General features: G+C 43.1%; 1 protein-coding gene across 6 annotated transcripts in view; it reads left to right on the top strand.

Annotated features, from left to right (window-relative positions):
- LOC137546932 (SH3 domain-containing kinase-binding protein 1-like) overlaps window positions 1-22,210 on the top strand; it is a 516,647-nt gene extending 494,437 nt beyond the window's left edge. For all 6 annotated transcript variants that reach the window (XM_068269991.1, XM_068269992.1, XM_068269993.1 and 3 more), the window contains 5 exons: window positions 7,246-7,355; window positions 10,612-10,740; window positions 12,618-12,871; window positions 20,358-20,421; window positions 21,568-22,210. In XM_068269991.1, coding sequence (XP_068126092.1) covers window positions 7,246-7,355; window positions 10,612-10,740; window positions 12,618-12,871; window positions 20,358-20,421; window positions 21,568-21,609 — 599 coding nt within the window. In that variant the 3' untranslated portion in view covers window positions 21,610-22,210. The remainder of the gene's footprint in view (window positions 1-7,245; window positions 7,356-10,611; window positions 10,741-12,617; window positions 12,872-20,357; window positions 20,422-21,567) is intronic.
- Window positions 22,211-22,447: the final 237 nt, after the last annotated feature.

The following is a 22,447-nucleotide window of genomic DNA, read 5'->3' as shown; positions in this document are numbered from 1 at the left end:
CCAGTTTTCAGTGTGAAACCAGCCTTAAATGTATGTGAACTGGCAAATCACTTGATGAGGAAATAAACATGGTAGCACCTCCCTGCTGCTCCACTGCAATGTCATTTTAGCGACAAGAACAAATTAATTGTAATTTTGGACAGAACACTGCTTTGCGCGTCACACGTGTTTATCATCCATGCCTGCTGTTTACCTTTTTCTGCATTATTAGAAGTCAGACTTATAGAAATGCCTTTTAAAGAGAAACTGTGACCAAGAATTGAACTTCATCCCAATCAGTAGGTGATACCCCATTTCCCATGAGAAATATTTTCCTTTTCAAAAACGGATCAGCTCTGTATGGCTGATATTGTGGTGAAACCCCTCCCACAGTGCGATGTCAGGACAATGGTCCTGACAGTTTCCTGTCTGTGAACCTCATTGCATTGTGGGAAATAACAGCTGTTTACAGCTGATTCCAACTGCCAAAAAACATCTCCTTCCACTGACATCACCTGCCAGTAGTAAAAATGTCACCATGTGGTAAATGTCAGAATGTAAATCAGGGAGAGGAAATATTTTACAATGGGCAAACACTGACTAAATCATTTATACATAATTATTGTAAAATGAAGCACCTTTTTTATTACATTATTTTCACTGGAGTTACTCTTTAAGTGGTCTTTGCTATGTCCCTTTAAGTTTCAAGGCTATTTTCTACATCAATCAGAAAGGCCATCTTAACTGTGATTTAAAATTCCATTGCTCTGAGGATTAATAGTGCGCCTTTTCCTTCCAAGCTTGGCCAGCCTGCGGATTAGTACATTTAATTACACTGGATGATAAGTAAGTGCTTAATGCTCTGCCCAGTGGTGACACGAAAGTTTCAGACACTTCATTTAAGGGCCTGTGAATAAATATTGGCGGAGGTACAGCTGACTAAGGATGCACATCCAACATACACTCTGCAGCTTTTTACTGAGCAATAATTTTTTGTGTACATTTCACATTTATGAAAAATGACATTGACGGTCACACATTATTTATATTATTTCTTTTTAAGTGGAGCCAAAGCTTTCAAACTAAATAGTGCAGCAAACAGACAGTTTTCTTTTTAGTGAGGACATCAGGCCCGGATTTACATCATAGAAGCCTATAGGCACAGATGTCCTGGAACCCTAGATTCCACCTTCCATAAACCTACAAACCCCCAACAAACCACACGACAAGTGTGCTGGCTGGCCCAGCTGTCAATTATCCCTTAGTTCCCTTTCCTAGCATAGGACCTACAGGTGCCCCTTAGTGTTAGGTAGCCAGAGGTACCCTCAGTATTAAGTTGCCTCTGAATGAAGGGAGATCTCGTTAGGTTACTCACCCAGCTCTCGGCATTCCACTCTCATGTACATTCCATTCAGGACTCTGCATAGGGAAGGAGGGAGGCACTCAAGTAGCAGAGTGAACCGCCTTTCGGTCATTAGCCGCCTGTAGTCACGTGCCTACTGTGCCTTATGATAAATTCAGCCCTGCAGGGCATGCTAAAACCCTACTTCAGCCTCCTATTTTTTAATGTATATGATAGTAATTTTGCATTAATTGGCAATCCACAAAGGTTTCTGCATTGCATGCTCTTCTGTATATTGCAGTAAATATAGTTAAAACCCTTGTTTAGCTGGTGACTGGGTACAGTGGCTCCATTTCCTGTGGAGAGGACAGTGTAGTTGTAGTTGACAGACAGCTGTCGGAATACCTCCTACTATTTTATTACCACCTCCCAGGGGATCCAGATGCCGGCAGCCATTCTCCTTCCTGTCCTCGGAGGCTCTGAATCACTCTGGTGAGGTTGCCATCGGCGATCTCTCTACAGGGTTACAGCACCACATAGAGGACAGAGGGAAAATTGCAGCGCTGGATTCCAGGGAGGTGAGTAAGTTCTGGGGCTGCTGCAGGCATTCTTGTGGCATGATTTTTTCCTGATTTTAGGGTCTGAAACGTGCTGAAAAGACCCTAAAATCCGGAAATAATCATACCGCCAAGGAGGTTGATAGGAAATAAATACGGTAGCCTCCATAGGTCTCTCACCTCGGGTTCCGCCTTAACAAATAGTGTATACACAGCATAAAAAGGTGCAGTATTTTCTGTCAAATACATGGATTATTTTTAGGAATGTAGACATTTCATAGTTGGACTGAAAAACTTTTTAGTTTGGTGGGAAGAGAGTAGAAAGTGGTGTCCTTTGCTCTTCTCCACCCTAAAAAGATATTTTCATTTTGGGTGGAATTCTAATAGTGAACTCAGGACATTTAAAGAAATAACACAGAAATCATCTTGCAGTTCCTTTTCTTAGAATGAAGTGTCGGACTCTGCACAGGACTGCCTTGCCCACCACTGATCTATCAGCCTGCTTCACCACTGACAGGTCTTACATGATTGCCTTCAGGGAAAAACTCTCACATTTTCAGGTTCACAGAGCCTCTCTTCCTTGTGCATAAAAAGGAATACATTTTCCCCTGAATGTGTTTTGATCGCTTGTCTTTCCAGATTGAATTATGTGTACAATATATGCCATCCAATTTTACTGTCACTCTTTAACAGTATAGCCTTGAGCTGCTCCCAGCATGCCTGACTGCTCGTGCTTTCTTGCTTGCCTTCTGTACTAGTTGTTACACTGCGGTTTTGATAACTGCTGTGAACTAACTTGCATGCTGTTTTATGGGGTCACGTGTTCATGTAACCACCTGCCAATGTTGGTTTTGACCCATTCACACTGCAGTTTTTATAGCATGAGCAACAGAACAGAATGGTTTTCAGCCAGGGTGTTTGCAGTATCTATGCTTCTATATTATTTGTTTTTATGTAATGATTTTTTCATATGTGGAAGCGTTGTTAATACAGGGTGATCCCATGTATAGGTAGGATACAGCCACCCTTTCTGCTTCATATAATTTACAGTACTTCCTGGATGTATAGAATGCAAACATATTATGCAGTGTTTTACAGAGTACATAAAACTATTACCGTAATGTCTCTAGTACCTTCTACAATCATACACATGTAGTCATCTGTGGGCAAATTGAGTCAGGAACCAGTGGCGTACCTATGGGCCTCTCCAAGCACTCTATACGTAACACTTAAAACGGCGCTACAAAACCTGCCAAGGTCATTCACAGTTTTAGAGGTGCAAGAAGGGGATGAGGAACAGTTTGTTAATGACTACTACTATTCAAAGCATCTATAAAAGTGATTGTTACCAGCACAGGACCAATAGAGAGCTAATACTTTGGTTAAGGAAGGGCCTCATGGGGCCTCTCTGACCCAAGGGCCTCGATGCGGTCGCTACCTTTGCAACCCCTATTGCTATGCCACTGTCAGGAACCACCACTGAGCTCTGTGTTGCAGGGTTGTGAAGACCAACTATCCTGGGGAGGCCTACACAAATGTGAGGAGAGCTACATTCACAAAGCAGCCACTGTGGGAGCATCTGTGCGGGGGGGGGGGGGGGGGGGTTCCCCCCACTTTCCAAGGCATTTCAGTATTGCCCAGACACAGTAAATAAGATACAAGAATCACAAGGGGCAGATATGTGTGCAGTGAATCATGGACTTGCTGTACTACTCATGCTACTGTGATATTTTACTACCACTTCCAATGGCTATATGTGTGTGTTTTGGGGTACACCCAGTCATTGTGCCGGCATGTTTGTGGGGATCACAGCACTTATATCCAAACCTTCCAATTTTTGCATTTATTTACTGTCTGGTTTGTGGTGATTTATAGAGATGCATGGCATTTGTTCCTTAAAGGGGCGCTATGGCGAATTACTGTTTAAATTAATGCAGCATAAAATTAAGCCAGCATCCAAAAGAAGCTGCAATAAAAAAGATTTAGTTTAAAAAAAAATAAACAGAGCTGCTTGCTCCGTCACTTTAGCTTTCAGTATCCCCTTATTTGCATCCTAAGCGTCGGACTAAACAGATCAGTACATTACTTATGGGGAACATCTGGTATGACTGTTTATTTTTTTCATAAATAACTTCCCTGTCATCTGGTTGTTTTGGTTTCTCCGCACTCACTAGCGGAGCCGCCCGCTACAAACAGTCATACCAGATGTTCCCCATAAGTAATGTACTGATCTGTTTAGTCCGACGCTTAGGATGCAAATGAGGGGATACTGAAAGCTAAAGTGACGGAGCAAGCAGCTCTGTTTTTTTTTTTTAAACTAAAGCTTTTTTATTTCAGCTTCTTTAGGATACTGGCTTAATTTTATGCTGAATTAATTTAAACAGTAATTCACCATAGCGCCCCTTTAATAAAGAGGCACTAAGATGTCCCAAAACATTGGATTATTGTAGCATTGCATAAAGATTTAAAAGGTGTGCCGACTTGTATCTACAAGACTGCCTGTCAGGTACTTTCCATATATACTTTATTTTGCAAAAAGTACAGATGTACAATGCACAAAACTTTATGTTCTCCTATATGATGCAAACGCATGCATTTACAGTATCACATGCATTAAGAATGGGAAAGTGTACAAGGGCTTTGTATTGTACCTCTTGCCACAGAGCTTGGAGTGTCAACTTGTATCCATAATGGCTGACGATTATGTGTCGCCATACACCATATAGCACCGCACTCCAAATATTAGGGTATACCAGATGGTGTGCATCACTAATCCATCTACAATGCAAATTTTAAAGTAGCTCGCGAGCTGAAAAAGTGTGGGCACCCCTGATCTACATATATGACTGTTTTCAGATTACACTGCAATGCTATTGGACTTATTTTGCTGCCCAAACCTCTTCAACACCACATGAGATAGTGAGGGGTCTGAAGAGGGGCACCAGCCAGGTTTTTCTGTGTGCCCAGATCACCTGATTCCTCCCACCTCCTACTGATGTGGCCATTACTGCAGCACTGCACCTGATTCCTCCCACCTTATCCTCCTACTGCTGTGGCCATTACTGCAGCACTGCACCTGATTCCTCCCACCTTATCCTCCTACTGCTGTGGCCATTACTGCAGCACTGCACCTGATTCCTCCCACCTTCTCCCCCTACTGCTGTGGCCATTACTGCAGCACTGCACCTGATTCCTCCCACCTTCTCCCCCTACTGCTGTGGCCATTACTGCAGCACTGCACCTGCTTCCTCCCACCTTCTCCCCCTACTGCTGTGTTCATTACTGCAGCACTGCGCCTGCTTCCTCCCACCTTCTCCCCCTACTGCTGTGGCCATTACTGCAGCACTGCGCCTGCTTCCTCCCACCTTCTCCTCCTACTGCTGTGGCCATTACTGCAGCACTGCACCTGATTCCTCCCACCTTCTCCCCCTACTGCTGTGGCCATTACTGCAGCACTGCACCTGCTTCCTCCCACCTTCTCCCCCTACTGCTGTGGCCATTACTGCAGCACTGCACCTGCTTCCTCCCACCTTCTCCCCCTACTGCTGTGGCCATTACTGCAGCACTGCGCCTGCTTCCTCCCACCTTCTCCCCCTACTGCTGTGGCCATTACTGCAGCACTGCGCCTGCTTCCTTCCACCTTCTCCCCCTACTGCTGTGGCCATTACTGCAGCACTGCGCCTGCTTCCTCCCACCTTCTCCCCCTACAGCTGTGGCCATTACTGCAGCACTGCACCTGCTTCCTCACACCTTCTCCCCCTACTGCTGTGGCCATTACTGCAGCACTGCACCTGCTCCCTCCCACCTTCTCCACCTACTGCTGTGGCCATTACTGCAGCTCAGCAGAGTCTTTTTTTCCCTTTCTCTTTTCGGTGAGTAAAAGAAAAAGCATTTTAACCCTTCCCACATCATTCACATGGGTCTTTATAAATGATAAAAGTAAAATAGCAGGATAAAATGTTTTCTTAATGCAGGCAGAGTGGTGTGATGAAAGACACACTGGACTTTTATCAACACACTGGAGAGGTAGTAGGAAGGGTTAAATGCTTTAGCACAGGCTGAGCACTGTGGAACTCTGCTGAGTTGCAGTACTAGCAACAAAGAGTTAAACTCTTAACAATAAAAGGAGGAAACAGTAAAAAAGGGCGCAGGTGGCTAGTGGACAAATCGGGCGCCGCCATTCACTCCCATAATAATTATCGTTTACTGGGCACCGAACAGGAAAAAAGGGCGCCCGAGAATAATAACGTTTACCAACGGCGCCCGAAGATTTTTCATGTTTTATAACTGCTTGTGATGGTTTACGTTTCCTATTTCAATAAAACATTATTTTAAAAGTTATCCCTTAGTGTTTGTAAAACATTATTATTCACGAAACAAAGCGATCAGTACGTAACGTAAATTGTACTATATTTTATCCCTTACTGTTTTTAAAACATTATTGTACACACAATACAGTGATCTCTAAGGAGGGTCTTAGGTTTAGGCACCATCAGGGGCGTCTTAGGTTTAGGCACCAACAGGGGGGTCTTAGGTTTAGGCACCAACAGGGGGGGTCTTAGGTTTAGGCACCAACAGGGGGGTCTTAGGTTTAGGCACCAACAGGGGGGGGTCTTAGTTTTAGGCACCAACAGGGGGGTCTTAGGTTTAGGCACCAACAGGGGGGGTCTTAGGTTTAGGCACCAACAGGGGGGGGCTTAGGTTTAGGCACCAACAGGGGGGTCTTAGGTTTAGGCACCAACAGGGGGGGTCTTAGGTTTAGGCACCAACAGGGGGGTCTTAGGTTTAGGCACCAACAGGGGGGGGGTCTTAGTTTTAGGCACCAACAGGGGGGTCTTAGGTTTAGGCACCAACAGGGGGGGTCTTAGGTTTAGGCACCAACAGGGGGGTCTTAGGTTTAGGCACCAACAGGGGGGGTCTTAGGTGTAGGCACCAACAGGGGGGTCTTAGGTTTAGGCACCAACAGGGGGGTCTAGGGGTTAGGGGTAGGTACAGGGAGGGTTACTTAGTAAAAAAAATTTAAACGTTATTATACGTTTCACAATTTAAACGGAAGATTAACGTTTTTACAATCGCCCTTTTTTCCCAGCGCCCTTTTTTCCCAGCGCCCCTTTTTAACGTACACATAAAAGGAAGAGGTGGTTGAAGTCAGCTGATCTGCTTTGTGCTGGGGAAGCAGCCTCTGCTCTCCTGCCAGCTGAATATTTTGTAGACAGATCTCTTTTGACTTCTCAAACAGGAATTTCATGGACTGCTTGCATTAAATATATAAGTCCCCTATTCCCCTTTACTAGCAATGAGAAATCCAGTAAATTGAACTTGGGCTTATTAACTGAAATGTTGCCATTTGTGGGTTTTATTTTGCAGATGTCGAAGGCTTTGATTCGGTAGTTTCAGCTGGAGAGAAGCTTAGTCATCCTACTGCATCCAGACCCAAATCCAGCGGGAGACGGCCACCCTCACAGTCGCTGACATCGGTATGCTTCTTGCCTGCTAGACACGTCTTCATGAAGAAATTCCTGCTTGTTACATCTTCTCATGAAGGGAATTCAGTGTGGGGGAGGATATCAGGGGACATGCTGCAAATGTTAATGAATAATACAAATACATTTTGCATGGATTCCAATGAGAAGCAGATATCTGCATTACTTTACAGAGCATTCCGGTATATTCACTAAACACCATTAAAGTCACTGTGCGCAAACAGCAGTTTTACCATTTATACAACTGACATATCATGTTTTACATGAATTAGCACAACTCATGTTACCCAGATAATGCATGCATTGCTCCTATACCATACCTTACTCTATTATCTAGGTAACATGCACATTGCTAGTATAACACACGTTATGCAAGTCACATAAAACACCTTATACCAGCAACATGCACATTACCTAGGTAATTTGAGTTGCCCTACTTGAACAATACACAGTATGCCAGTTGTGTAAATACCAGTAAAACTGCCTTGCGCTGTGTCTGCAAAGTGATTTTACTTGTGATTAGTGAATACCCGCCAAACTGTGCAATAGCTAGTATGACAGGAAAGCTTATAATCCTCTCATAACATTTGTATAGCGCTTTTCTCCTGTTGGACTTAAAGCGCTCAAGAGCTGCAGCCACTAAAGGCACGTTTAAGGGGCAACCCTGCAGTGTTAGGAAATTTTGCCCAAGGACTTCTTAGCTTAATTAGTTATGATGCTAACATGTGAACCTTCCCATTGGAGAACATGGCCGGTGTGTTCACATGCACTGAGGCATTGTGTTATAGCATAATGTGCGTAGTGTGAGCTGGGCCTTAAAGAGAAACTCCAACCAAGAATTGAACTTTATCCCAATCAGTAGCTGATACCCCCTTTTACATGAGAAATATAATGCTTTTCACAAACAGACCATCAGGGGGCGCTGTATGACTGATTTTGTGCTGAAACCCCTCCCACAAGAAGCTCTGAGTACCGCGGTACTTTTGGCAGTTTGTTACAATGTAACAAGGCTCACAGACAGGAATTAGCTGTTTACAGCTGTCTCTAGCAGCCAAAACAGCTAGGAGCAGCTACATAACCTGCCCACAGTAAAAATGTCACCATGTAATAAATGTCAGAATGTAAATCGGGGAGAGAAAAGATTTTACAATGGGAAAACACTGACTAAATCATTTATACATAATTATGGTAAAAAATTAAGCACTTTTTTACTACATTATTTTCACTGGAGTTCCTCTTTAAGTGTTCTGTACTGATAATCACTCCAAAAAAATAAACATTTGAAACAACTTTTTACGCTTTCATTGATGTAATTTAGGGGAAGTTGTGTATTATATGTATTGGAAAATGTAAAAAGATGAGCACGTTTTAAATAAGGCACAAGTGGAGGAGACTTTGTAATTCTGCTTCATTTTACAAAACTTTACCTGATAGATGAAATCATGTAGCTGGTGCTGAGCTGTGATGGTGGTCTGAATCTGCTGCATATGAAACCCCTATTAGACCCATAATTAGTGATACGTGAGATGCTAGAGGGGCTGAACTAAAAATCATCGGACCCCCCTTACTAAACTTTGATGGAGCCCACCAATATTCCCACCCATATTCTTGACTATCCCTGGGGACCCTCACAGCCTAGAGAGCCATCTTGCAGGGATCATAAAATACATGTGGACATCATAATGTTCACACTCATAACAAGTGTAGCCACAAAAACATCTGATCTGAAGGATGGACTCCTTTTGTCAGTGGTAGTGAAGTAGTAGTTGGGGCCCCCTTACAACTTTAGGCTCCCCAGCGGCTGTTCCCCTGTAGTTACGTCCTAGAGATGTATATGAGGTACAACTGCTTGCATTCCTGAATTAAGGTATGTACACACGTCTGATATTTCTGAACGACTTGTCGTTCAAACTGGTCATTTGCACGACAGTTTGGCATGTGTACGAACAATCGTAAAGCTGGCCACTAACGGTCCAATTTTTAGCGAAAAATCGTTCGAGCGATCAGAAATTCTGATCGGATTGCTTGTAAATAATCTCCATTGGTGGACACAATCGATTATGAACGAGTGAAAAAAATGTCGCCCGAATGAATTTTCGTCGAACGAAAATTTGGATTTTCTTGGTGGTCGTGATAGATAGGAAGAAATGATTGGTTAGTTGATGGTGTAGTGAACGATTTTTCGTCCGATCAGAATTTCTGATCGCTCGAACGATTTTTCACTAGAAATTGGACCGTTAGTGGCCAGCTTAAGACTGATAGCAACAGTTTTGACTGATCCGCTTGGCGGATCCGTGGACTAACTGTCATTCAAACGACAGTTAGGTCCGTAGATGTGTACAAACAACTAGTTGTTTGAAAGTCTGTTAGTTTGGCACTAAAAAACATTCAAACAACAAGTTGTTTGATCAGTCTTTAATCTAGTCCACAGGTGTCAAACTCCAGGCCTGGAGGCCCAGCTCCATGCCAGTGTTTAGGATGGACTGAGAAAAAGAGGAATGTGTTCTACCTGATGGACCACACCTTTCCTGATTCAGACCTGTCAATTAATTTGAGCTGTCTCAAAAATGTGTGAGGACCTTGGCCCTCGTAGGACCGGTTTGACATACCTGATCTAGTCTATTGCTTTATCCGGTCCATTGTCCATAATCAAGTTGGTTAAACGACATGTAAATTAGCATTTCAAACAACTTGTTGGTCAGTGTGTACAAGATGTCTGAACGACTTGTTGTTTGAACTACAGGTTGTTCAAATGACAAATCATTAAGAAATATCAGACATGTGTACGCACCTTTACAGGACTCTCTTGAGATCAATAGATCAGATCTAAAAGTCATCTGATATTGGAAAAAGCACAAGCAAAATAAAAAAAACTTTATTGAAGCATAATCCTCTCTGGAATACCTTGTAGTCTTTTATCATTCTGCTATCCATTGCTGACATTGAAAAGATGTGCAGAGAAGGGGCTGTTGCAGGAGCTGATGGAGGAAACAGCTTTAAACAGCTAAATGCTGATCTGATGAACTCATACCTTATGATTAGTCCCATTTGTTACAATTTTGTTATCTAACCCTTAGGCAGTATTGATGAATTATTACAGAGCAATTAAGGACTTGGTTAACCATGCAAGTGTTAGTGTTAGCTTATTACTGCAGGTTATGAGTTGAGTCACTCAATGTAGGCCCTTTTTTCCAATGTAGTAACTGAATCTTCATAACTCCACATGTTTATATGATCACTTTCTTGGCAGTCATCCCTTTCCAGTCCAGACTTCTTTGATTCTCCCAGTCCGGAGGATGATAAGGAAGAGCTTAATAACCTGACACAGAGATCAGTAGACTCAACCAAGAAAACCTCCCGACCTTCCACAGCATCACAGGTAAGTTGCCTTGATCTGTTTTGCTAGAAATATACAATGATTTTAATGCAAACCATTAAATGCGGCAGCCTAGTATTGTGTATTTCCCTGTTGTGCCCACATTACATCTCTACCCCATTCAAGCATGGACTCCACTAGACTTCTAACGGTGGGGTTTTGATAACTGGCATCAAGACATTCATTAGCAGCAGATCTTTTAAGTCCTGTAAGCTGCAAGGTGGGGCCTCCATGGAGGACTGGACTTGCTTTAACAGCACATCCCCAAATGCTCAAGTGGATTGTCATCAGACTGAGCTACCTTATGCCACTGTTTCATGGCCCAGTTTTGACACTCTCATGCTCATTGTAAGTGCTTTTATTGTGGCCAGGGACCGCATGGGCGCTCTGAGTGATATGGGTCTATGCAGCAAGTTTCAATACACAGTGTTTTCTTGCACCAGATATGCTCTCACCTAGGAGTCTAGCCATTACAGGTTGACCCTTGTCCTTGTCACTCAGATCCTGATGCCTGCCCATTTTTTATTTTATTTTTTTTTTGCTTTTAACTTAGTCTTTATGAACTCACTGTTGGCTTTCTACTTAATATGTCCCTCTTTTTGAAAGGTGCCATTGAAACAATTAATGTTATCCACTTCACCTGTCGCTAGTTTTAATCTTGAAGCTAATTGGTGTAAACTGTGCTGAGTAATGTTTCTTTGGGTTACATAATGGTACAGCATTTGACCTTATCATTTTAGCCTGCTTTATACACATACTACGTGGCAGTCTCTTACTGTACCATAGCTGTGACATTCTATAGTACTTGCATACACATCAAAAGGAATGCTGATACCTGTAAAAACCAACCAAATAAATTGCCTAAATACACAACTCATTCTTTAGGAATATAGGAGGAAACCAGAGCAGGCAAATGCGGCCCACCAAGCCGTCTCTGGTGGCCCCTGAAGCTCTTCACAGTTATTAATTCCATGCGGCCCACAGGCCATAGCTGGGGTGCCGCATGCAGGAGCAACCTTGTATTTCCACTTTACCACCCCATTTGCTAGCCTGTAGGTTATCAGCCACTAATGTAGCAGTAGCAGCCACTGATTAGCATCTATCACTTTTTCCAGCAACAAGTAAAATGTACTGATTAGCAGCTACCACTGTGTCAGTAGCACTATGCCTGCATATTGAAAGGGACATGCTAACTGCACACTGTATATTGGTTATTTCCATGGAAATGTTTTACTTGACAAAATGCCACAGTCATAGTGTACCAAATGGCAATCAGCAAAATTGTGTTTTATTTTGCTATTTCGGCCCCTAGCATTCTCAAGAATGGAGATATGGCCCTTGGCCTAAAAAGTTTGGACACCCGTGATGTAGAGGGAACCAACAACCAATACAGAGTATATACTTTACAAACTCCATGTAAACCTAGAACTAGTCTAGTTCAAACCTGGCACAGCATCAGCCCTTTTAGATCAAAGTGTCGTACTAAGTCCAGCACTTCAATTACTGCCATCCCCATCCTCTGCCACTGCGCCATGTAATTTAGATACTACATGGTTGCATTTGGGCTTGTCACTAGGGCGCCATTGATGGATCCAGTCCGGCACAGTGTCACCCTATGTGGATCAAAGTGTCAGACAATGCACAACACTTTAATTCCCTCCGTGATCACACTGCGATGCGTAATTGCAAAATTACCCTAGCGGCCCCTCCCACAGATGCTGCGTCACCTCCTTTGCTCTAGTGCGAGTAAGTAGAGACCCTCCAGATCCCTGCCGCTGCGGCACGTCCCTGCTCACCCATAGCATTACTGATTTGTTTTGGTTTGCTTGTATTCATAAGGATGTGTCTATTGCATTAAGCTGCTGTTGTTGCTTTTCCAGTTGCCGGATAACAGAGCTGCATTGCCCCCAAAACCCGGAGGCTTGATTTCCAGTGTTAGCTTTTCACACGGAGGCTCCGGTGCGCCATCAGCATTTCATTCTGTCACCTCAAGCAGTCACAGGTCCAACTCTCCGTCCTTTGTGAATTCTGACTCAAGACACAAAGCTGAAAGCAACCAGTCCACACTGGAGGAGCTGCAATTACAAGTGAAGGAGCTGAGAAGCATCATTGAGACTATGAAGGACCAGCAAAAGTAAGCACTACAGTGTGACATTCAGCTGCTGCATGCTGCTCTTACGTGCCCCATCTGCTTAGGGGGTTTATCTTTGCTTTATCCTGGGTGCTTATTTCATCAGCAGTCACTGCAATGAGTGAATCAGTGAGGACTATGGTAAAGACCAATTACGTAAAGATAAGTCATTATTAATGGATGAGAAAAAAAGAAAAGAGAGGAAAAAAAGGAAAGAGCTTAATGACACTTTGAAGTATTGGAGGCTTTCTATGTAAAACAACTTCTCTGCTCCTCCTTGAGAACTCAAATAGGAATCCAGTGGTTACTGTCCACTTACATATACATTGTGCATGCCATTTTTTAATTATATACACATACTTCAGAAACTTTAATGGTATTAACCTCTTAAAGAAAACCTTTAATGAGAAAAACCTCCCCTGGGGGGTACTCACTTCGAGTGGGGGAAGCTTCCGGATCCTATTGAGGCTTCCCCTGTCCTGCTCGGTCCCACGGCTGCGGAGATAAAGCTCCTTGAACAGCGGGAATGTAAATATTTACTTTCCCGGCTCCAGCGCATGCACAGTATTGGCTCTCCGCTCGGAGATAGACGGAAATAGCTGATCGCTATCGGCCCGCTCTACTGCGCAGTAGAGCCGACCCGACAGAGATCGGCTATTTTTGCCTATCTCCGTGCGGAGAGCCGCAACAGCACCCCCTGCTGGAGCCAGGAAAGGTAAATAAATCAGCGCTTGTCAGGCTTGTCGAAGGAGGATTCCGGGCCACTTCAGGGGAGCCAGCACTGGACTGCCTGCAGCTACAGGGGAGTGGGAAGCCTTATTGGGACCCTGAGGCTTTCCCCTCCTGAGGTGAGTACCCCCCTGGGGAACTTTTTTTTTGTTACAGGTTCTCTTTAAGGACCATAGGCTTACATCCCCCTAGTGACCAGGCTATTTTTTACAATTCAGTGCTCTGCAGCTTTAATAGCTTGCAGCACACAAACCAACCCCCACATCCCCCCCCCCTTCCTTTTATGCCCACTAACAGAGCTTTCTGTTGGTGGGGTCTGATCGCTGCTGCAGGCTTTTTTTAAAAAAAATTTTAAAATAAAATTAATTATTTTATTATTAAATTTTCCCTCCCCCTGATGGCCAATCAGAGCTATCCTCTCTCATAGGCATTAGCCTATGAGAGGGGGATCACGTTTGGAGCCTCTCCAGGGGACAGCTAAGTGACACGGCTATCTCCAGTACAGCGCTGCATTAGATCACAGCGCTTTACATTGTAAATAGACGGTGCTTTCACCGTCTAGCAGTCTGCTAGCGCCTATTGCTGCTGGCAGACTGATGACGGAGTGGAGCTCCGTCACTCAAGCGGGGATGAGCGCACATCGGTGCACACAATCCCTTGCAAAACAATCTGCTAGGACTTGACGCCAATTGGCGTTAGGCGGTCCTGGGGGAGCCACCTTGCGGCCGCCAATCGGCGTTAGGCAGTTGTAAGGTGTCTAAAACACAGAGGCTGTAGACACGCTATGAGTGCTTTCTGAGTGCTTTTCTGACCATCAGCACTTTCTGAACATTAAAAAAAATGCTCCAGTTGACTTGCATTGACTTTTAGAAAAGTCGGAGCATTTTTTTTTCAGAAAGCACTAATGGTCAGAAAAGCACTCAAAAAGAGCTCATAATGTGTCTACAGCAGGCTTTCTCAACCAGGGTTCCCTGGAACCCCAGGGTTCCTTGAGGACTCTGCAGGGGTTCCTTGGCATTTTACCCCATCGTGGGGGAAGTATAATAGAGCACACTATAATAGGTGGTACTGTAACAAGAAGCACTAAATTGGGGGGTCAGGAGACAGTATAATGAGTGGCAGTGTAGTAGGGGTAGTGAAATTAGCAGCCTAACCTATTTAAAGACCATACCTCATGAAAAATAAATGTAGGGGTTCCTCGAGACCAAAAAATTGTTTGCAGGAGTTCCTTGAGATCCAAAAGTTATTTACAGGGTTCCTCCAAGGTAAAAGGGTTGAGAAAGGCTGGTCTACAGCCTGAGAGAGATACCGTATGTATAAACAATGCACATTGCCTGGCTATCCTGCTGATCCTCTGCCTTTAATACTTTTAGCCATAGACCCTGAACAAACCTGCAGATCATGTGCTCTGACTGAAGTCTGACTGGATTGGCCACATGCTTGCTTCAGGTGTACGATTCTGACACTTCTGCAGACAAAGAGATCAGCAGGGTTGCCAGGCAACTGGTATTGTTTAAAAGGAAATAAAAATTGCAGCCTCTAAGTTCAAGTATACTTTAACCATTCCTGCCGCCTGTTCGTGATTGTCACGCCCCGATGGCTGCTGCCTTGCTGTTGCCGGCGTCTGCACACTCCCGTGCGCAATCGCGTGCCCGTGCCGTCCCCCGGTAGCCCGGAGATTAATAAATGGGAACATAGCTCCCTTTCATTGATCTAAGTCCCCAGCAGAAAAACTGACGGCTTCTTATCAGAGGCCTTGGTCTTTCTGACGAAAGGAAAGGTTTCCCGTCCTCTCCGCAAGCACTTCGCTTCTAGGGCTAAAAAAAAATGAATCTCACTGTGGCTATCTTGTGGCCAAATAGTAAAACTACATCTACATAAAAATTTTTAATCAAATAAACCCACATTATTACATTCAAAATTAACTTTTTACCTCCCACACCAAAAATTACCCAAATAACATTTTTAAAGCGGTTTAAAACCCTGACATAACATTCAATAAAAACATGTTTTCCTACTTTTTATATGCCATATATATCAGACCCTAAAAATCATACCCCTAAATAGATCTGTGGCAGCCCTGCACATTCCACACCTCCAATGGATCCAATTTGGGATTACTGCTCTGAGCTGTGGATTTTCATCCCGAGCCTAACTCGGGGTTACTGCTAAGGAGGTTAAGGCACAGTGCTTCTTTATGGACATTGAACCAAGGTCCTGGCAGGAGAGCAGTATATGGCACAGTTGCCACTCATACAAAGTTTTCCTTCCAGTGACAGTCCAGCTGTCTGTAGCAGCAAGTATCTAAATTTTCTTAAAGCACCATTATCACAAAAAAAGTAACATTTAAAATGCATACATATAAATACAGGTTTACGGTGAAGGTACCCAAGAATGTAAAAGTAATTATTAACAGCTTAAGAAGGCGAGGCGGTGGTAAAACGTACTTCTCCTGAAGAGCAATAGCCTATACCTTGAAGGCGCTCGTATTGTTTTACCCTAAACGACACAGATTTTTTTGTGGGTATTACTGACCTAGGGAAGCAGGTAAAGCCCGTGAAACGCGCTGTCGTACCCTATTATTGTGCAAATAAAGCTTCAAATTGATCAAAGTCGTATTGACTATTGTTCAGGAGAGGTACGTTTTACCACCATCTCTCCTTCTTCAGCTGTTTTTAACCATTATTTTTTCATTTTTGGGAGCCTCCACCTTCAACCTATGAACAAATACAACTTCTTTGGAGTTGTTTTCTTTCAGTTCAGTCCCATTTAGAGGACTCCTCTAAGAACCAGTAGCCCGACTGATGAGGACCCACGTAAAGCCAAATGGTGGCGGGAATTTCACCACATGCCATATTAGTAACCACCAATATGGCATACGGGGAAATTCCCGCCACCACTCTTCTCTTGCAACCAGTTAAGTGTGAGTGAACCTATTTACTCAGCTTGTTTTCTCTATACCATGACGTATTGCACTATTGGCTCCTGTGTTTTATTATTGTGTTTTTTTGGTCCTTTGACTTTCCGGGTCCTTCCTTTTCCAAGAATACATATAAAATGTATATTTCTTTCAGAGCAAAATGCACTTTAAATTACCTTTTTCCTATGTTACTGTCACTTACAGTAGGGAGTAAGGAGCTGACAGATTTTGGACTAGTCCATCTCCTAATGGGAGATTCTCAGTGTTTCCCTTATTATATTATTAAGTGACAGCGACTAAGAAAACAATGTAATTCATAATGTGTCTCACTGTGAGAGAAAAAACGTGTGTGTGTGTGTGTGTGTGTGTGTGTGTGTGTGTGTGTGTGTGTGTGTGTGTGTGTGTGTGTGTGTGTGTGTGTGTGTGTGTGTGTGTGTGTGTGTGTGTGTGTGTGTGTGTGTGTGTGTGTGTGTGTGTGTGTGTTTCTTTGGCATATACAGTACAACCTCGTTATAGTAAACTGTGATATCGTAGACACTAGAATTCTAAATATAGTAACCTTCTGATATAGTCAACTACTTGGCCAGGTCCCTTGAAGTTTTCTATAAAGGGATATTACTGTAGTACGGTAGTGGTCTGGTGTCTTCAAATGCTCTCTTATCATTAAACATAATAGTTGTGGGCTGTCTGGACCTGACGTGACTAAAGAATCATATACAGAAGAAGCGTTCTCAAGAGAGGAAATGAGGATTAGATAATAACATAACAATGCATGACATCAGGATAAGAAGTTAATGAACATCTCTATAATAAAGTCACATACAACCCCTTCACAATCATATCCCACCTCTTGTTTCCACCCCATTCCTTTAGATTGTAAGCTCGCAAGGGCAGGGCTCTCACCCTTTTGTGTCATGGACTGTTATTAATTTAATTGCTTGCACACTGTTAGACATTTATACATTTTAGTCATCATGTTAAATCAAATTGTAATCAGCAGTGCTGTATCTTGTATCAGTGTTTATATTTGATGTATAGCATTGTCTGTATCATTATGTATCCCTTGTTTGTTTTCTTACATTGTACAGCGCCACGGAATATGTTGGCGCTTTATAAATAAATAATAATAATAATAATATTCTTCCCCATTCTTTCCACTTAAAGAGTACCAAGCTTGTAAAATAGAAAAGGTAATGTCAACTTCTGTTTTAGTGATGCAAGTATTGGTGGGTGCCACGGTCAGTAACTCACCCACCCTCCTAAAAAATCAATATACATCTGGATCTCAAACCCACGCCTAGCAAAATTGCCATGGTTTTTCCCCAAATTGTTTTCCAAGCTCTGTGGGCACCCCCACCTGTGTTTCTATGGCCCGTCCCTAGTGTGATGATCAGCAGATGTCTGCTTGGTTCTGGCTTGGATGCGAAGGACAAAGTCCTGGATAATGACTGTTGTTGCAAGTTAGCAACAACATTATCTGGTAGATTAGTATGGGATCCAGGGCTGGTGTGTATTGGGAGAAGGGTGGGCCTTACACGCCACTCCTCCAAGTCTAAGCCTGAGTCTGGCAGACGGAGGGTTAAGTGGTACACCTGTGGGAATTTGCATAAGAGGCTGCATCACTCAGAATGCGGTGGGCTGTATGTGGAGCAAGCAGGCTCCAGAAAGGTTGTGCAGCCGAGAGGGCTGACAGGCCTGTAGCAGCAGGGAAGTTGCTAATGCGGAAGTGCTGGAAGGGAGTTGGACTCCAGTACTGGTAAACCAGGAGAAGCCTGGAAAATGGTGAGTGGCACCAGGACTGCCATTAGGCCCGTGGCAGGGTGTCACTAAAAAGCCAGTGTGGGTGAAGAAGGCTGTATATTTTTGTGCTGTGCCTACAGTTTGATTACTGAATACCCAGAGTGGTTTATTTTGTTGCTGTTTATGGACATTGTTTGACTGACAATAAAGCTGGATTGTTTTATTTTTACCCTAAAAAGACTCACTGGCTGGTGTGTTGTGACCCTTGATACTGCTGACCTACTCTACCAATGAGTTAAAACCCCCAGAATATCACACCAGCTTCACATCCGTGGCTTAATAGGTGGCTGACGAGCTGGGGGAAGGCTCCAGCAATGTAGATGGGGGTGGCCACAGAGCTTTGGAATCACTTTGGGCAGCTGCGGGTTTGGAGTTTCAGACGTTTAATGAGTTATTAACCTTGACACTTCATATTGCATAACTAACACAGAGTTTTACATTAAGGGCTCTTTTCACACTTATAATTTTACAACCTTGGTCCCCTTTAATAAGAGCTGCTTACAAGCATTGTGTATTAGTAACTTTACACCGTCATGTGTGTCTTGTATTAGCTGTATCTGAAGTCATATCACAGAACTGAAGCTCTGTGCATGCTGCAATGCTTTAATCCTGATGATTAGTTTGATTATTTTCCAATTTCACATCCCATACTGTGCATATTAAGCTCTGCCTGTACCTCTGAAAGCTTTGACTTTAATTAATCTCCCCAGCAAGACACATTCTAATTATGGCCTGACTTACCATGACTGAGAGCCAGTAATTTCCCTTTCTAGATTATAGTCAGTCTGTGGGCTATCTGAACAGCAGAAAAACAAAACCCCCCACAAACTATAGACCCAAGATATCAATATATCAAAGAGCAGGAAACCACTATCAAAAGCCATTCTCGCTTAGCAATTTGTAGGCTTGATTTTCAAATGGAGGATAAATGGTCATTAAATGAAAGAAGAAATTAGACTGATATGAATCAAAAGAAAGAGCTGGACACCCTCATAACGGCTACAGCGGGGGTGCGATCTGGGGAACTCAAGTACAGAGTTTTCACTCTCAGATTTCCTGAGAGATGTCACTCTTATGCTAGGTACACACCATACAATTTTGTGTTAGATGGTTCGATAGATAATTTCCAACTTGTCCGATCTTATGTTAGATCGTTTTTCTGATCGATTTCTCATAGAAGTGAATGGAAATAGATAAAAAAAGATAACAGAATCGAATCGGAAATCAACCAAAAAACGCATCATGTGTACCCAGCATTAAGCATGGTAAAGTAGGCCTGAAAGTCCAAATGCAGTCTTCCTCAATAACCATATCACCCCACATCACATCAGAAAACCATATTCATTTAAAGAATGCCAAACTTTATATACAGACACAGAACATTCATATTGCGCTTTTCTCCTGGCGGACTCAAGCCTCAGAGCTGCAGCCACTGGGGCGCACTCTATAGGCAGTAGCAATGTTAGGGAGTCTTGCCCAAGGTCTCCTACTGAATAGGTGCTGGCTTACTGAACAGGCAGAGCCGAGATTCGAACCCTGAGCCCTTGACCATTACACTATCCATCCATACCTTTTACTTAAAGTGTTTACTATGTACATGTACTATGTAGTTTCACTTCCCTCCATCTGTCAGTAAACCAGCTGTTACATGCTGCTCAGCATCTATGGCATTCCTTTGAAAAGCTCTATTTTTTGTGCCTTGCTGCAATCCGTTTCATTAGTAACGCTGTAGTTGTGGGTTTACATGTTGGTAAAAGGAGCACTATCGCAAAAATTATTGTAACATTTAACCGCTTCTGGATGGTGGTGATTGAAATCTAGGCCCTGTTTTAATTCTCTAATACCTGCCACGTTCTTGACTGGGTTCATGGGTAGTAATGTTTCCTGAGTACATGGAGAATATGTATGAATCCAAGACAACTTTGACATTCCAGCTCCTGTCAATAACTGGAATGCCTGTTTTGTGTATCCTTATCCTTCAGAACTGAACTCTACATAAATAAAAGCTTGCTAACCCAAACTATTGTCTTTATTTTCTAGAAAAGAGATTAAACAGTTATTGTCAGAACTGGATGAAGAAAAGAAGATCCGTTTACGGCTACAGGTACAGCATGCACTAATATCAGCCTGCTAATCCCAATGTGTGTAATCACTTTCTAGGGAGTTATCTTATCAGACGTCCCTGCTCTGTCAGCCAGTAAGAAATCAAAATAGACAAGTTCAAGCTAAGGTGGGATCTGATTGATCTATTTTAAAACAGCATACATTTGCATAATTCTGAATCAATTTGGCATCATCTTCATTTTGTTAACCATAACTATCAGTCAGCTGAAAATATATAAAATGCTAAGCGTTTTGACTCTACTGGTTTCATGACAGGTGCTTTGAATCCATTGGCTGCATATCAGTTGGTCTGACTCCACTCGCTGCATATCGGGAGAGCTGACTCCACTGATTGCATGCCTGGACTTCTGACTCTGCTAACTGTGTGCCAGGTGCTCTGACTGCTGGCCATCAGTTGCCCTGACTGTACTAGTTGCCTATCTGGAGACCTGACTCCACTTGTTACATGCCAGGTTATCTGACTCCACTAGCTGCATATCAGAAGATCTGATGCCGGGAATACACGGGACGTTTCCGCGGCTCGATTATGCCGCCCGATCGATTCTCGCTCGTCCCCGCGGGTTATTATCTTATCTTCTGCTCTGCTCTTATCTTTTTCTATTGTCCCGCCCGCGGTATCGAGCGCGGAATCGATCCCGCGGGTTGATCGGACACTTCGGAAATTGTCAATCGAGCCATCTAAGCCGCGGAAATCCACCGTGTATTCCCTGCATAACTCCACACTGCATCATAACGTCTTCTAAACAATGGTGGAGGTGGCTAAATACGGAAAGAAGGGAGCTGTGAGAAGTCTGTGGTAGGAGTTTGCATGGTAGCTGTGTGACATTAGAAGTTTTGCCAAAGAGGTAGACTGTGCAAGAGCAGGAAATGGGCAGAAAGGTGCCTACAAGTGACATCTTACGCATTATGATGAAGCCTCCATGTCCATCATAGACTAGCTTTTTACTGGTGGATAAAAAGGCTGTTGCCAAATCACAGGGTTAGGTTTAACAAGGTGAATCTGTACTTTGTGGAGCAATTTAGCTTGTGTTTTATGTGCATATGACGTCATCTTTAAACCTGGGTGGGATGTACGTTAAGCTTCCAAGCTCTTCCTTGTCCTTACTGAAACCTTGTTTTTTTTTAGTTGGACGTCAATGAAATTAAGAAATCTCTTCAGTCCAAATGAATGAACCTCGACTGGCTAATAACTTTCATCTACTGGAAGTCATGAATGAAGAACTGTTCTTCCCTCCCAGGCCAAAATATTTTTGGTGCCAAATGATTTCAAATTCGCCTCAAACTCTCGGAAAGCACAACGGCAGCTCTACCAACAAAGAAGCCCCCTGGCGACGTTTGTAGTGCGCGGCACACATATTTATCAGACAACTCCGAGTTGTGCTCAAGTGTTCCTCTTACAACTGCAAATGAAGGAAACTCAGGCAGTTTTGCTTCAGAGTGGTACTTTTTTATGATATTTTTCCATGAATAATGTGTATTTCAGATTATCTGTTTACAAGCTTTATAATTTTACCTTTTTTTGGTATGTGTGTGTGTGTGTCTTTTATCTCAGACTCCTGAATTCTTTGTACAACGTGCAATTATGTAACTATAATTGTCTATCTATTTTTCCTTCCCAGATATATCAGCTTACATCTACTGTATGGCAATGACTTTACACGTACAGATGCAATGTACTCTCCAACAATGTGATAAAATGCTTCTGAAACCAGTTCTCACTGTACCTAGGAATGTGTGTTCAGAACAGAAAAAAAAGAGTTTAAATATCATTTGTGCCTTTTTTGTTTTGCTTAGTCCAGATTTGCAAAAACAGTTCAGTGTTAATCCTAAGTACTCCATTAATAACTTTTTTTTTTAATCTAAAGTGACAACATGCTCAGGGCAGCCATCAGAGTCCATATAAAGATTGTGGGCCCCAAGGTAAACATCTGGAACCTCCCTACAAGGTGAAATTTCGGACAGCGCCCCCTTGGGCTCAATACTGGAGTACCGCTCCTGATGGCAGC

Source organism: Hyperolius riggenbachi, chromosome 2 (assembly GCF_040937935.1).
Source record: "Hyperolius riggenbachi isolate aHypRig1 chromosome 2, aHypRig1.pri, whole genome shotgun sequence".
Lineage (NCBI taxonomy): Eukaryota > Metazoa > Chordata > Amphibia > Anura > Hyperoliidae > Hyperolius > Hyperolius riggenbachi.
The sequence above is the reverse complement of the archived record's forward strand: the minus strand, read 5'-3'. Positions and strand labels throughout refer to the sequence as shown.